The 16,744-nt window shown below is 36.1% G+C and overlaps 1 protein-coding gene across 1 annotated transcript; it reads right to left on the reverse strand.

The window, feature by feature from the left end:
* LOC139737587 (cytochrome P450 3A6-like) lies at positions 1–16,544 on the reverse strand. Its single transcript, XM_071648268.1, has 13 exons — positions 16,277–16,544; positions 13,607–13,700; positions 10,606–10,658; positions 9,527–9,623; positions 7,037–7,153; positions 6,065–6,153; positions 5,323–5,471; positions 4,557–4,687; positions 3,436–3,621; positions 2,905–3,125; positions 2,484–2,621; positions 1,465–1,627; positions 1–612 (listed from the first exon to the last, which is right to left on the reverse strand). Exons 1-13 carry the CDS (start codon positions 16,345–16,347, stop codon positions 538–540), a joined length of 1,584 nt encoding a protein of 527 aa, XP_071504369.1. The 5' UTR covers positions 16,348–16,544; the 3' UTR covers positions 1–537.
* Between the last annotated feature and the right edge of the window lie 200 nt (positions 16,545–16,744).

Below are 16,744 nucleotides of genomic sequence, written 5' to 3' on the forward strand. Positions count from 1 at the left end.
ACAAGCGGATGTCAGTGTGAGTACAATGGAAAATCTCTTGTAGACTCTGAGATAAAATGAAAGTTTCTTAAATACACTGCCAATCATATTCGATTACTTTTGAAATAATATTACTTAATGGAATGAAAGACTTTGATTTTGGTTTCTTTGTTTATTCCCAAAAGTGATAATTTATACACTGCGGCATGTAAACCTTATACAACAGAATGATTTGTGAGAGCAGGTGGTCTTGCTGCCAAACATCTGTAAGGCACGTTTTGTCACTGTTACAAGCTTGAAGTACAAATATGTTTTGCAAAATCACAATCCATAAACATTCCCGAAAATCTACATGTTGGTGCAGATACTTCATAAAATTCATCCTAATGCATTCAGGATATATCCAGTGTACATTGCACCCAAGTTGGTATTTATAAAGAGTAGAGTATTATGATAAAACCACACTGTCTTCTTAGATCATGATGTATCAGAGAAATGTGACATGGCGTCCTTGAGACATCCTTGATGACAGTTAGACATCAAAAAGTGACACTGTGTCTATGTCCTCTCCACCACAGACAGAACAATTCCTTCTTCAGGTTTAATGTTCCTTGTACCAAACTTGAGAGGCACCTGTGAAGATAATATAGAGATGAGTAAAATGTAAAGAACTAACTCGAAGTCAGATGACACTTCATCATAAAATAAGGAAAGCATGATATCATCAGCAATTGATCAACTCTCAGTGTACCTAACTCTGATAATCCTATCCCTGTTTCCATAGCACATCGGTAAGCCAACCGATGTGTTGGCTTACCGATGTGTTGGCTCAGTGAGTAGAGCGGCTGCCCTCACAATCGGGAGGTCGTGGGTTCAAACCCCGGCAGCGTCATACCAAAAGACGTTAAAGATGGGAGTTGCTGCTACCTTGTTTGCCGTTTAACAGTTGAAAAGGTTAGAGCAACGTCGATCTGGCGCTGCTCAGTGGCTGCCGGGCCCACAATCAATTGGGCAAAATGAATTTCCATTCTTGGACAATAAAATTTGGAGTTTATATCCAAAACAATTATTATTTTAAAAAAAAGTTTAATACAGTACAGTAAGAAAATGACCATCAAAATTTTCCATTACAGTACTTAATATGGTAACCTATCAGTTTGTGCATCTGAATAGCTATGGCTGTGGTGACTTAGATCATAACAACTTACAAAGCAACACTACAATGCAAATATTTTCTGCTCCATGAAAGTTTACTAGTTGTCATTCAAAAGTTTTCAACTCTTTATCCCAAACAGCAGTCTTTATGTTGGTGACGGATTATGAAATTTATCAAAGTACATACAGGTATGCAAAAAGGTATATAAACGTCATCATGTAATTTCACAAAATTTAGTTTGAGGAAAAGATGCCGCATAGAATACAACATTTTATCTGTTAAACCTGCTTTCAAAATACTTTAAGATTGAATGTGAAAGATATAGGTACCTTGCTGTTGGGGCTTGTTTGAAAGCGATACTTTTGGAGGACTCTAGCCACAGCCATCTTGATTTCCATGAGAGCAAACCGCATCCCGACGCAGTTACGAGGACCAGCACCAAATGGCATCCAGGCAAACGGGTGACGCCCCTCACGGTTCTCTTTCGTGTACCTAGGAGATGTGAATCAATATGAAATAACTATGAAATTTTGAAGATGTGTGATGGCAGAATATATTGCATCTTGCACTCACACAATGGCCCACCAATGATGTATCCTTCAAAATATATTTCACGAGTCAATGGATATATACAATGTTTCGATTAGGATTCTAAAATTGAAGACAATTCCCATCCTTTCTGGATCAAGATCTCAGGGTTTGACCTGTTCTCAGTGTCACAGTGGATGGAATATGGTGAAGAAAACCAACTACTCTAATGGTGAGATCCTTACCTGTCTGGATCAAAGACCAGAAGGTTTGGCCAATACACTGGGCTATGCTTGCTGGATTGATTACATAGAAATTATCTTTATTTACTGCCTTGAGACTGTGAGATCTTACCTATCTGGACCAATGGCAAAACGGTTTGGCAAATACTCTGGGATAGGGCCTACAGTTGTCCGTTGGATGGATTAGATCAAGAGGTGATCTTTACTACCTTAAAGGTCCCGTTTACCTTTGGGAGCAGTGATTTAAAAAATGTTCCAAATATCACATTTGATGCATATGTGTAAGTCTGTTGTATCACAAAACACCCTACCATATAGAATTTTCTCAATAAAGCCTAAAATACAGGAAGATATCACTATTTTTCTCATTAAACCACAACTGTAGACAGTATAGTCTGGAAACATTTTTATTATAAATATTGTTCATATTTTGTGTATTTCAATATACTTAACATCGATTATATGGATTCAAATTTTTACAGTGGTTGTTTCTATCCCTAACACACATTTTAGAAACTATTTGAAAGCACTAATGCTGGGTATTTGTTTCATGCCATTAAAAGGTTGTGAGATCTTACCTTAGTGGATCAAAAACCTCAGGGTTTGGCCAGTACTCTGGGTCATGGTGAATGGCATGGATAGGGAAGAAGATCTGAACACCCTTGGGGAAAGTAACATCGTTCAGTGTATATGTCTCGTTGCATACTCTGTCAGTTCTGCAAAAACAGCCACAACAAACATAAAGTGACATTATACTCATTTTTTCCTTTGTAGACCTAAGACAGTACCAACAGTACTTTCTAACTACAAGCTATATATGGCGTCTATGAGTACACTGCAAAGATATCAAACACAATCAAACTCTGTCAAATGCTCTGCATTCCGCACTACGTCATGTGATCACATCTTGTGACCATTAAATGTGATTGCATGACTCCTATTTGGAAATTTTCAAGTGAAGAGCTTTGACTGAAAATTTGCCTGTTACAAAACACTTACAAAGCAGCCGGTGGGTACATGCGCAGTGTTTCACACACCACTCCGTCAAGGTAGGGCATCTTGGCAATGGAGCTGTAGTTCACAGAGTCCCTGTCTGGGGTCACTTCGTCCACTTCTTGGATGAGTTTGTCCTGAACCTCAGGGTTGGTGGCCAGAGAGTAGGCTATGAAGCCAAGAGTGACATTTGTAGTCTCGTACCCAGCAATAAAGAACAGTAGGGTCTGCAGCATGGAGGACGAAACATGACACAATGATATGAAATACCAACTAAATAAAATCTTAAAATATATCAAACATAACAAACCAATAGTGTCTGAAACCTGTTTCATTTCAAATTACAATTCCACCTGTCTCATTTGTCGTTATCAGTGAAGTAATCTGCACTTATAACAATCATTTTATGGCTATGTTACATTTTTCTTCACATTTTCCTCACAAGCACTAGTCACAAGAACTTCTACAGTATTAGATTTGTGAAGACAATGTTGCAGCTGCGCATTGTTCAATTCAGAAACATAACTTTTTACAAACCTGAGCAACTATTTCCTCTTTTGTCAGCTTCAAATCCTTGTTTCTCCTTGACTCAAAGAACTCCATGTTGTGATGTTCATCCAAGTGACTATGAACATCCTCCTCCACCTTCTTTCCTTCCGTCACTTTTTCACTTTCCCCTGACTGGTGAGCATTCATTATAAGCTGGAGGAAGTCTTTTCTCTCCTGTATAAGAAATTGTGACATCTCAAAAATATCACTTGACATTTCCCCTTGACTCAACCACAATCACTATACCACTGACATCTCCTCCCCTCCCACATGCACACATGCACTATACAGACCATTAAATCTGTTGCCATAAATCACCAATCATTCACCAACAAATATGATGGTGGTTATTTTAGCACAAATTAACAATAATTCCAGCAAATTGTTGATTCGTTCAGTCTCTACTGAGTTTTGCTGGCAGGATATAATATACATGGCATTTAGCAATCATTGCTGACTTTTCTTTTTCAAAATCTGTGGCCGCAGATTTGTTGTCAGTGATTGTAAGTTGCGGTAAGGTACAAATGTTTGCCTAAAGCTTACAAATGTAATATTTAATCATCATCTATCTAGATCGAGAAAAATACTTCACGACTCTTCTTCCGTCATCTAAAAAAGATGTATCATATTTGACACAAGCTTGTGGTTATGAAATGACGCAGCTCAGGTCTATATTCAAAAGACTATCACCTGTTTAGTAAACAGCTATCAATACCTGCACTTTGGTGGAGTCCAAGGATTATTCTCTTACTATTTCCTTTTCCTCTAGAACCAGACATATTCCAAAAGGAAGTCAGGTAATCTTCACATACATCCCAAGATGCAGCTAATTGTTTCAATTAGATGATAATTTCTGGCCACAGAAGAAGAATCCTGAAGATCCAGAAAGATATTTTCAGTGTCTTCTAACTTTTGCCTCATCCGGTTTTCAGCCTCTTCTTGTTAGAAATAAAAGAGGATGGTTGATGGCAAAGCTTGTGGTTCACCTCAATACCTTTACCTCACATACTTCCTGAGAAATGGATCTTGTTCCTTTCCACAGGATCAAAATATGGACATGTTCCGGCAAGCTAATATCTTTCCATCAAAGTGTTTGGTTTTTAACTAACCTCACTTCTAGGATCAGCTTCTCTTATCGCCATTGCTTTGTCAACCACATTCGAGAAGAAGTTGATGACACCCATTGGGAACATTCCAATATGAAAATAATTCATGAGATGAGCAACAGGTGGTAGAACGCCTGGAGAGAGAGAGAAAAACAAAAATAGTCATTACACTCTCTTCATCATATTTTTAACTCTTTTTCATATTCACGTGCATGTCGTGGTTTTCAAACTGGAAAACTAAATATCTAATCAACTGTAAACAGTCCCTTGCTACCAATAAAAACAAGTTATTACAATTAAAGAGAAATGCACATCAGATGTGCATTTCTCTTTAATTCTAATAACTTGTGAACCTTGACATATACCGAGTCAAATTTTATACTCACATACTACAGTCACATTATGGAATATAAAGTATCAAACTTTTTAACGAGATATTATAGTTTTGGTTGAGAAGGGGATTCAGATTTCAATTTTTTGACAATAATAGAAACCACTCATGAAATGTTAAACAGCGTACGATTCTAAGAGGAATTCAAAGTTTATGTGATGAAAATTGATTTTGAAATGGCCGAGATGTCAAAATACACAGTAAAACAAAGAGATTGTAATAAAAGGTAGTCATACTTTTTAATCATACCCACTTTGTTTTTTGATATCCCAGCCATTTTGAATCAATCCAATAAACATAACTTTTTTTAAAAAAATCATCAAAACTCTCTACTTCTTTTTGGCAACAACTCCCTAGAAAATGAGAATTTGACTTTACCTGCAATTATGAGTCTTGGATTGACGATACTTCCATTCACGATTGTCTTGGCGTAGGCGACAAATGGGTCATTGGGATTATTCTGGGAATCTATCTCCAAGCCAAATGCACATCGAGCAATACCGTCCATGGTGAAGGCCTCAAAAACACTGAAAGGGCAAAAAAAAAAACACTTTAAAATATACACACATATAATATATATATATATATATATATATATATATATATATATATATACTATATAATATACATATATATGTATATGTGCATATGTATATGTATGTATGTATATATGCATGAATACACGTAATATATGTATATTTCACGACTCAAAACACATCTTTACATTCAACTATTCATTATCATCAAGCACAGAAGCTTATGCAGCACAGAGGAATATATGTCTATAAGTTTCGTGCTTTGTATCGCTATATTATATAAATAATATTATTTGCTACTGTGATTTATTTGATAACGTTACACAATTTCTTTTCTTAATAAGTACACATTCAATTATCATATGTTAATATATTAGTATACCAATGTATTAGTATATTTCATATGCTGTAATGTTTACTCACGCACAGTTACTCTAAAGATATTAACTTTATTAGAATGACAATACACTAGAGAAATACAAATTCTAGTTGATTGTGCTTTACTATAAGACTTGCACAGAAGCACGTGAAAATTGAACCGGTGGCATATAAGAAGTAATCGGATGATATGTTTGAGCACACACCTGTTGACATTAACTTCATTATCTTTCTGCTGCCTGGCTCCCAAGTTCTTCACTAGATAGTCACAACACTCATTTATCAGGCCAGACATCTGTGCAAAAAATCAGAATATCTCCTACTTCATTTCAATATTCAATGGGGGTGAAGCATTGTTGACATTACAGTCTAAAAGATTTCAAATAAAGGATCAAAATCCAAAGTACAACAAGATAGCAAGAACATTTTAAAAGATCATCTCATATTCCCTATTGTTTGGAAATTATGCTATCTGTCCTCTATTTATAAAGCAAACTAGGTTATAAGATTAGAAATAATGGTCGAATTTACAAGATTGCTACAAATTTTGAGCCCTTTAGGATGAACAGCAACTTAAAAGTCACAAATTTTATAGCATTTCTTGAACTTTTCAAAAATTCTCACCGATCAGTTGCCATTCTGTCACTTTATTAAATATTTTTCACAACATTCTCATTAACACATTCTGTCACTTTATTAAATATTCTTCACAACATTCTCATTAACACAAAAGGCGTTTTCACATCAGCCCGATAAAAATCCAAGCTCGAGATATTTTCCAATTTCCCAAGTCAGAAAATAGCGCGCTATTTCGAAACATCGGGCTGATGTGAAAACGCCTATTCTGTCACTTTATTCAATATTCTTCACATCATTCTCATTAACACATTCTGTCACTTTATTCAATATTCTTCACACCATTCTCATTTACCCATTTTGTGCCAATAAGTCAAATGTACGCAAATTTCACACACAGCCTATGGATTTGGATCATGTGGCACGCAGAGGGTTATATCAATTTTCCAGTAAGTAAAAAGTATCAAGAAGAGACACAAGATGGCATGAATAATGGAAATGCTCCCATCAAAACTGGAGGCAACCACAGGTGGTGAAAAATGGTAATTCTACTGAATAAATCAATAGTTGAATTCAACAACTTGACTGCTTGACCTTTTTACCTTCTTCATTTTGGCAGCACTAAAAGTTGGCGTGATGATGTTCCTCACATCTTTCCAATGCTGGTCTTGCAGCATCGACAAACCTTTATCAAGTGGACGATTCTTGAGAACAAACATCTAAAGCACAAAAAACAAAAAAAAATGCAAAATTACATTAATGTGAATATACTGAAATCAGCACTGATATAGTGCCAAACATATCTATTTAAATTGTCACATCTCTTTATGCTAATGTATGCACTTAATAGTTGGATTACACAAGTCACCATAGACTGCACTGATATCAAGTGACACCAAGGTGTGTCATGTTTCCATGGTAACAGACAGGTCTTAATTAGAACTTTATTCCAACCTGAAAACATTATACACAACACTTGCTGAAGGTTATGACATTTGATCGTAGCATCTCAGTTTCCATGAAACGACAACCACAAAAAAGTAGTAATAATTGAATGTCATGCAAATAATTTTGTTTGAATAAAAATATTCCTTTTTTCGAATAAACCATTTTTGTGCTTTCTTTTATTCATGGTACAAGTGTATTTTGCTTATTTTGCTATACGACAAGAATCATTGATAAATTATTTGCATGAAATATGACGATGTTCGCAATGGGATGGTGTCTTGGACACGTTTTGTCATTGGATGCTAAACAGACCATTATTCATTTTGCTATCCTCCACTTAATTTGCAAATTAGCAAAAGCAACTGCCTGCAGATTAACTTGACTTTCCCTCTAATGTTGTTGTATACAATAGATGCCCGGTTATCATACCAAAGTCATACAATGTGTTGCTTGAAGGTTTGCATAGTGAAGTAAATGAGGGAGAAAGGTTTGCGGTGACACCATGTGTATATAGTCCCTAACCGGATCGTTGCTTGGCAGAAGAGACTAGAAAGAGAAGAATTGAAGAGGGAAGCAACATATAGGGGCTGTGAGGAGTGCAAAAAGTGAAAAGTGGGGGACAGTAATGGGCTGGAAGTTGAAGTTGCACTAGTGAAGACGGTAGAGAAAGGAACAGAGAGAGTGGTAAGGAAGAATAGAGTGAGAATCAAGTAAGATGTTCGGACATCGTTAGGAGGAGAAAGATGAAAAGGAAGGGAAGAAGAAGAGGGTAGAGTTGAAGGTTGGAAAATCATGGAGATAGGAGAGAGAAGTGAAGATTCATGAAACCAAGAGAAGAACAAAATCGGCGAACAATGTGGACTATGCCTGGAATGCGGAATCAATGGAGAAAGGATGAATAATCCCGCGAAGTAAAGGTAAGTCGAGGAGAGACAAGGCTATGTTGAGAAAAGAGAGAGAGAGAGAGAAAGGGAGGGGGACAAAGAGAAGATGAAGAAAGAAAAAAAAAGAATGAAAGTCAAGAAAGTGAAGGAGATGGGATTGGGTGGTCCTATAAATAAATGCTGCATAGGCTGATAGGAGAGAAAAAAATGTGGAGAGGAAAATTAAAGACAGTTAAATCCTGAAAAGGTTCTTGTGGGAGAAAGGCAAAATGGGAGATTAAATAAGATCAAAGTGTAGTCCTGAGGGTAGAAGGCAAGAGAAATAACCTGTGAAAAAAAAAAACAACAAACGTAAATTAATCCGATGGTCCTGAAAAGGACCATTGTGTTGTATGGAACCAAGAACTAAATTGAAGAAGAAGAAAGGAAGAGAAGAGAAAAGAAAAGAAAGATAAGTAGTGAAGAAACAGATAATAGTGTATTAGAGAAAGGAAAGAGACTTGAAAAGCTGAATAAAAGGTGATAGTGGAGGTAGAGCAAGGTATCTAGTTATAAGAATAGATAGGAGAATCGAGTAGCTTAGTTCCTCTCCACTAGGTTCTCTCGTCTCCACTAGTGCAACTTCAACTTCTAGCCCGTTACTGTCCCCCACTCTTCACTTCTTGCCCTCCTTACAACCCCCATCTGTCGCTTCCCTTTTCAATTCTCATCTCCCCTTCTGGGCTCTTCTGCCGACAAGCAACGATCCGGTTAAGGACTACATACACATGGAGTCAGCGCAAACCTTTCTCCCTCAAAGTCATACAAATTCTTGCTACAATTTGATCTCTTGATCTGTACACAAATAAACGTTTTCCCCCTATGAGTGAGTCATCCAAATTAGTATTTGGGACAGAAATCCTGGGATTACCTCTTTCTCTACAAGTTACCATATTTGAGAAATGGCATACATTGGCCTCTGTGAACTGATGGCAAAGTGTCAATGTGTCCGGCCTCAGCAAATCTGAGAATCCCGACAATAACTGACAAATTGCCAAACTCATATCAGGAAATATTGGTACTGGGGGAACATGCATGACAACTCCCAAAGTTTATTTGATACACACAGAGGTAAGGGGACTAGGAAGAGACAGCATTTAAAGTAAATAATCGCCGTGTAACAAGAAAATGCAGTAATAGCCACATTATCTGAATTATCATTTCAAATACCATGACAAAAAAAAAAGAAAGTGAATTCCAATAAAATGTCCACATACTCACCTCATGGTTGGTGAAGTTACTGAAACTCTTCACGCCTATTTCTCGTACCATTTCTGGGTCACTGACCACGTAGATTGGTTTGTTGAACATGAAGAATCTGTAGAAATCAATACAATTAAGTATGGACAATGTGAGGATTTTGAGGGGGAAAACACACACACACACACACACACACACACACACACACACACAAAACAAACTTAACAACTCATTTGCTCCATGCTTGTAATCACAAAGGATATCATTCACAGCCTACAAGATATGCAGCAAATTTATGCATGATTGATTATTATTTTGCAACTGGGAGGAAAAAAATCCAGACATTTGAGTTGGAAATGGACACTTTTAATGTTTGTCTGTCTGTTTGTTTGTTTATTTGTTGGTTTTGTTCGTGCTTTTTTTTTTTTTGGGGGGGGGGAGGTTTAAATTTTGTACCCACTGCTATACTTCTCACATAGAAATGAATAATGTGACAATACTTACAATACAAATACTTCATAGGCTACAACTGACCATGACACAAACCTGCACAGCTGAGAGAATTTACAGAACTTAAACTTTGAAATGAAATTATGATAGGCCAAGACATTATCAGGCCTACATGCATGTTTTTGAAAAATTCACCAAAATATACTTGCTTTTAAATATTGTTACCAGCAACCTTATCATCACTATGAATGGATTTAAAGAGTTCCATCGCTATCAGCAAGAAAATATTTTGCCTATATATATATATATATATAGAGAGAGAGAGAGAGAGAGAGAGAGAGAGAGAGAGAGATGCTTGGTGGTATAAAACTTCAAAATTGCGTTAAACAAATACATACTGCTACTGAACGTTTTCGACGTGCACTCTTCGGAGTAGAAACCGCACGTATGTTCGCGCTTCCTGTTTCATACGTGCGGTTTCTACTCCGAAGAGTGCACGTCGAAAACGTTCAGTAGCAGTATGTATTTGTTTAACGCAATATATATAATATATATATATATATATATATATATATATATATATATATATATATACTTATACTGTATACTATATATATATATATATATATGAGTTGGTATTAGATACTCACCCATATACCTTGCCATACTTCTTGGTGAATTCTGGGAAGCAAATATGCATTCCCTGCAGGGAATAACAAAAGAAGAAAACTATAAAAAAAGTAGGCCTACGTGATGCATTGAATTCGAATGACTACATGCTCTTTCTATACATGTAATTCACTCCTAAGAAGGAAATAATCATTGAAACTGATAAACAATTTAATTTTTGTTTTGTATCTCAGTTAGATGTTTTGAAGTATGTGAGGTTAATGGAAGCAAAGAAGTCGTTTGGATTAGATGAAATTTCTATGTATATATTGAAAGAGTCAATTTCAGAAATAGTAGAGCCGTTCACTTATATTATAAATAAATCCTTAGTTGAAGGGATAGTGCCTGATAAATGGAAAATAGCTAAAATTGTACCGATTTATAAAAAAGGGGATAAGCTGGATTGTAGTAATTACAGACCAATTTCATTATTGTCCTGCGCTTCTAAAGTCATGGAGAGAGTTGTTCAAAAACAGTTACTTGATTATCTAAACTTGCACTCTTTGCTTAGCAGAAACCAGTCAGGATTCCGTCCCAAGCACTCTACTATTACTGCACTTGCTACCGTCACGGACGACTGGCACCGCTCTATTGATAAGGGTGAATACGTTGGCGCCATCTTTGTTGATTTGCAAAAAGCTTTTGATATGGTTGATCACATGATCCTTCTATCTAAACTGGAAAACATGGGGGTTAATGGCACAGAACTTGAGTGGTTCGAGAGTTATCTCTCGAACCGAAGAATAAGGACGTCAATCAATAATACCCTTTCGGATGAAAGATTATTAACTAGCGGAGTGCCACAAGGATCCTTGTTAGGACCATTGTTGTTTAGTATATTTATCAATGATATCAATTCGGTTTTTTCTGATTGCAGGGCCCATTTATATGCCGATGACACGGTTATTTATTACTCACATAAAAACCCGAAATTTGTAGAAAATGTTTGGCAAAAAGAGTTTGTATGTATGGAATCATGGATGGTTGATAACAATTTAAAAATTCATTTTGATAAAACGGTTTGTATGTTACTTGGTACAAATAATATGTTAAAAAAGCAAGAGTATTTGCATGTCAAACTTAGGGGTAAGCAATTACTTCAGGTGAAAAGTTTTAAATATCTGGGAATTTTTGTAGATAACAAGTTATTATGGGATGTTCACATTGAACAACTATGCAACAAGTTAAGTAAAATGATTAGTTATATGGGTCGTTTGAGACAGTTTGTTAATATGACTGAATTGAAACTGATATATAATTCTATTGTGTTACCTCATTTTGATTATGGTGATGTAGTGTGGCAATCCGCCAACGGTAACTCTCTTTCCCAACTTCAGAAGATGCAAAATAGAGCCGGGAGATTGATTTTAAAAGTTAACCCTTATTCCCATATTACTACCAGTGATGTTCATTATAGCTTAGGGTGGAATACAGTAATCAATAGACAAAAAATTCATCTGCTTTCATTTATGTATAAGATTATGAATAACATGGCCCCCGAATATATGAAAGATGTTTTTAAGTACAAGACATCACCATACTCTCTCCGTAATCAAAACGATTTACAGTTACCTCGGCCAAAAACTAATTATTGTAAGAGATCTTTTTCATACAGAGGTGCATCAGCATATAACAACTTACTCAATGATTTGCGTCAAATTTCCTCTTTACCCGTTTTTAAGTTCAATTTAGTTAAAACCGAAATCCTTTCTATTTGATCTTTTTTTGTGCTTCAAACCTTTGAACAATGTGTGATAATATGGTATATATGTAGTTACAATGTAGTAATGTATGTACCGTTCTATTTGTGTTTGTGTATATTTTATTCTATCATCATCAGTCCCTGATTGTATGAAATCTTTGTGTACAGGGCCCCATGGAAGACCAGAAGTGACTGTCATTGTCACTACTGAAAATGGACTACCCTCCGTATGTATTTTTTTCTTCTTTACTGACCTTTATGTATGAAATGTGTTGATTTTTAGTACGGAAATAAAAAAAAAAAACCAACAACAACAACAACAACAAAAACTGAAAACAACAAGACCAAGTGAGCAGAAATTAAACCAAAATTGAATATTATTATTATCATTTTGTATGAAGAAGGACATTTCCATCCAACAGTTTGTAGCCACAAGTCAAGTAGAATACTGTGATTGTACTGATTCCCATAGAGAGGGATGGTACAATTGTGGTCGAGATTTGGATTAAGGTTTCCAACACTTTTGTTGTTGTTGTTGATAAGCATTTGATAATGAGAAATTTCTTATGAAATAAAAAAAATATATGTATATCATATGATACAATTCTGAGAGAAATTCAAAGATTATTTGATGAAAAAAGGTTCAGAATATATTGTCTGAGATATTCAAAACAAAGCGATCCTAATGAAAGGTGGTATACCAAGCTTTTATGAGGATCGCTTAGTTTTACTCTGTTTTTGGATATCTCAGCCATTTCAAAACTCTTTTCAACAAATAAACTGTGACATTCCCATTAAAATTGTGTGCCGTTAGACACTTCATATAGCAGTTTCTAAGTATCTCGCAAAATCTTAAAAGCTGTATCCTCACCTCAACCAATAATATACCATCCCCTTAAGTTACTATGGCAGACAAATTAAGCTCAGTCTGCTGTCCACCACGAGGACTCATGACTACTTTAATATTGACTCCTGTCTAATCAACTGCCTCTGCTCATTTACAGATCTTTTGTAAAACTTCCAGTTTTGCTATGCTGACAGAAACTTTTGCGGCCCACTTCATGAAAAAAGTTCGCAGTCTTTGCAATTAAGTTACTGCAGTTAGTATGATAATGACCTCCAAGCTCATAGCTGACTTAATATTGCCGATTTAGTTGCTGCCTCATGTTTGTTCTTTGATCAGTACAAGTAAAGTTGAGTATGAAGTGGAGTCAAGCCTTTGCTGATTGATAACGAAGTCCCGCCAAGAAACCAGACTGTATGACCTGACCTGACCCTACCTTTGCAATGTCCAGAAAATTCCCCAGGAATGGCATGGTTGGTGGACTGGGTATTCCTTTTCTTTTGAAGTAGGAGCGGTACCACCAATCTCGTCTGGAAATCAAAACGTGCAAAGAATATCATTGTATACACTGAGAGTAGGAAGGCTGGATTCTCTTCCCACCTCCCTGCTCGGACTTTGAAAAGTACATGTCTCATCCAACCATTTACAGGGTTGTAGATGAAACAAAAAACCCAGTATAAGTGTATATTTCTAAAATGTAAGTTACGGATAGAAATAACCACTGTAAAAAAAAAGAATGAATCCGTATAATCCATGTTGAGTATTGTTAAATACACCAAATGTGAACAATAGTTATAATAAAGATTTTTCCAGAATGAACTGTTTACAGTTATGGTATTGAGAAAAATACTGATATCCTCTATACATGTTAGGCTTTATTGTGAAAATTGAACAGAGTAGGATATTTTGTGATACAAGAGACCTACACATATGGACGAAAAGTAATATCATGCTCCCAAAAGTAAACAGGACTTTAAGGCATAAATGTATACATTCAATGTTTATTGAATGACCTGGTGAATTGTCTGACTCTTGTGCCTGCTTGATACTCAAACATCCTATATACTATTCTAATTCTGTTGCCCACATCAACTGTAAGCTTGCTTTGTGTTACTGCAAGGTCAAAAAGACTCGTAATAACAAAGGGTTAGGCAAAAAAAAAAACAACCAACCTCTTCAAGGAACTCTATAATCTCTTTTCAGTAGATATTCAACTATTTCAATGCTTTGATTATGTAATGTGTGGTATATAATTGTGTGTAAAATTTAACAGGATGTAAAAGTTACATGTATATAGACCTAACATTCCACTAAAATTATGATGGGAAAGATGGGGGCATTAAACAGAGCTATGTTTAAGGTGATGTTAAATCATTTAATCTGGTGGTCGGAACTTAGCAGTATCTATCCAATCCTCTTTTTGCATTCTTTACCACTCTCAAATTCACACAGATTTTGTACCTGTAGGGCACAGTTTGTGCTGAGAGTTAGGTTTCATTGAAAGATAGTGTGCCTTCACAGGTTGTGTATTGGATTGCTTTATGGGTTCATTGTCACCTTATCACTGTGGGGCTGATGGCAAGTTATGAAAAACGTCAAGCAATGTCAATATTATCAAGCATACTCAGCAAGCAACAACGACTCAAACATCCAAAGTTACACTACTGACTAGACAATAGATAATGAAACATTTGTGTTTTACAGTCTAGAAATATCACATGCACAAATACATTCATCTATAGAGCTCCATCGCCTCTCTCTCTCTCTCTCTCTCTCTCTCTCTCTCTTTATATATATAATTATATATACATATATATATATATATATATATATATATATATATATATATATATATACATTGTGTGTTATGGTGATACATGAAAAAAAGAAGGGTTCATTAATTTACCTGTACTTCAAATAAACAATGTCAGTATAATGCATGTAGGCCTACATCCTGTGTTTCCTTTGAATTTTATATATTCAATTTGACAAATTGCTATCTTATGGCAGGGAACCATTTACCCTGTTTAAGATAATATTATGTACATTGACTGTGACTATATCTTTGCTCAGGTGTCGATTGTAACATATATCCGAAGAATATGACACTGGTAAGAACAGAATCTTGTATTGTGAAACGGACGAAAAATGAAAACATGCAGGAATGAAAGTTGATCTCTCCTTTGTTCATGTTGTTCATAAATACAGTATATCTTAATATGTTGTTTTGATTCATTATTATGTCATTACAGACTGATGTTGTTATGGAAATGACATTTCTTGTATTGATTTGTCCGTTAAACTCTCCTCTCTCTTGTTTTTTTTTTCTACTCTGTATTACTTTGTTTTCATTTGTCATTGTATTTGGAGAAAGAAAATGCAGAAATAAACCAATCCAAATCAAGTTCAAACACTGCCTAAAGGGAGCGTAGTTAATGCAAAATACCTCTCAAAACAAATCATGATCATCTTGCAGCTCCATCCTGAACGAGTCACCGAATATGAAGGCAGGACAACTTTCTCTATGATATCGCATTATTTTACAACATATCTAGAAATACCCATACTGTACCTGGGCCCCATTTCACAAAAGGTTGATACGATAACAACTCTTGCCGGAAGGCAATTGTCATGGTAACAACAAGAATCCAGCTTCCTAATTGGCTGTTGCTAATGGAAGTTGCCATTCCAGCAAGAGTTGTCATCCTTACATCTTTTATGAAGGGCCCTGTACTCTATGGTATCCAGATACCCCCGGCCCCTGCACTTTTGTAGTATTGTATAGCTCAATCACACGTTGTTGTAGTGTTAATGTCTATGCGCTCTTTCTAATATGGATTAGTGTAGTAATACCGCCAGCGCAGCGATTTCCCCGGTACACGCAAATAACAATGTATCGCCGCATCATGCAGATAAAAAAGGGGCATTTGGATCAACGCTATCTCGTCCCATTGAGGAGATCAAATCTATAGTTACTCATGCTATAGGTGTAACTTGTCATTTATTAATTGTCAAGAAATTGGCTACAGGTTAAGCCCCCACTGTGCAATCTACATACTATACATGTATCGTCGCGACAATGAAGTGAACTAAAGATTATTCTTACCCCAATATTATCACCACCAAGGCGATTACTAGCGGCCATGAAACCGAAAAACCGAAGAGGGAGAGTTCCATGATTACGGATTTATTGTATCACAGCAAGAATAAACACCGTAAAGTCGTTTGTATAGCCTTTTGTCCTCTGATCGGTGATTATATTCACGGCTGGCGCTTCTGAAAAGTTCCTCTGTCTGTTGTAGACAATACTGTACCCGATTGCGCCGAGGTTGGGCAAGAAGCGTGAATCCTTCCAGAGCACAAGGATAGGCACATACTAATATACATGTACTAGTAGTAGGCCCTATGTTCTAATATAGTGATATGTTTGATATCGCCACTTGAACTTCAAGCGTTTCTCTGCACGATGACTATATATGGAGCGCTGCTCTTCGCTCACGTCGTGTACAACCAGAGTAAACACAATACGTCATTCCGACCTCGTAGGCGTTGCGATTCAGTGCGATTTTAGTAT

This window comes from Diadema antillarum, unplaced genomic scaffold (genome assembly GCF_040938485.1).
Source record: "Diadema antillarum isolate AM-2024a unplaced genomic scaffold, OU_Dant_1.0 seq00000696_RagTag, whole genome shotgun sequence".
Taxonomy (NCBI): Eukaryota; Metazoa; Echinodermata; class Echinoidea; order Diadematoida; family Diadematidae; genus Diadema; species Diadema antillarum.

What these genes read in the sequence shown, in the direction of transcription:
- LOC139737587 (XM_071648268.1), bottom strand. Translation starts at nt 16,347, where the DNA reads ATGGAACTCTCCCTCTTCGGTTTTTCGGTTTCATGGCCGCTAGTAATC. An exon ending in ATGTACCCACCGGCTGCTTT is followed by an intron (nt 2,622 to 2,904) that starts GTAAGTGTTTTG and finishes CTGTTTTTGCAG; the next exon opens with AACTGACAGAGTATGCAACG. An exon ending in AAACAAGCCCCAACAGCAAG is followed by an intron (nt 613 to 1,464) that starts GTACCTATATCT and finishes TTATCTTCACAG; the next exon opens with GTGCCTCTCAAGTTTGGTAC.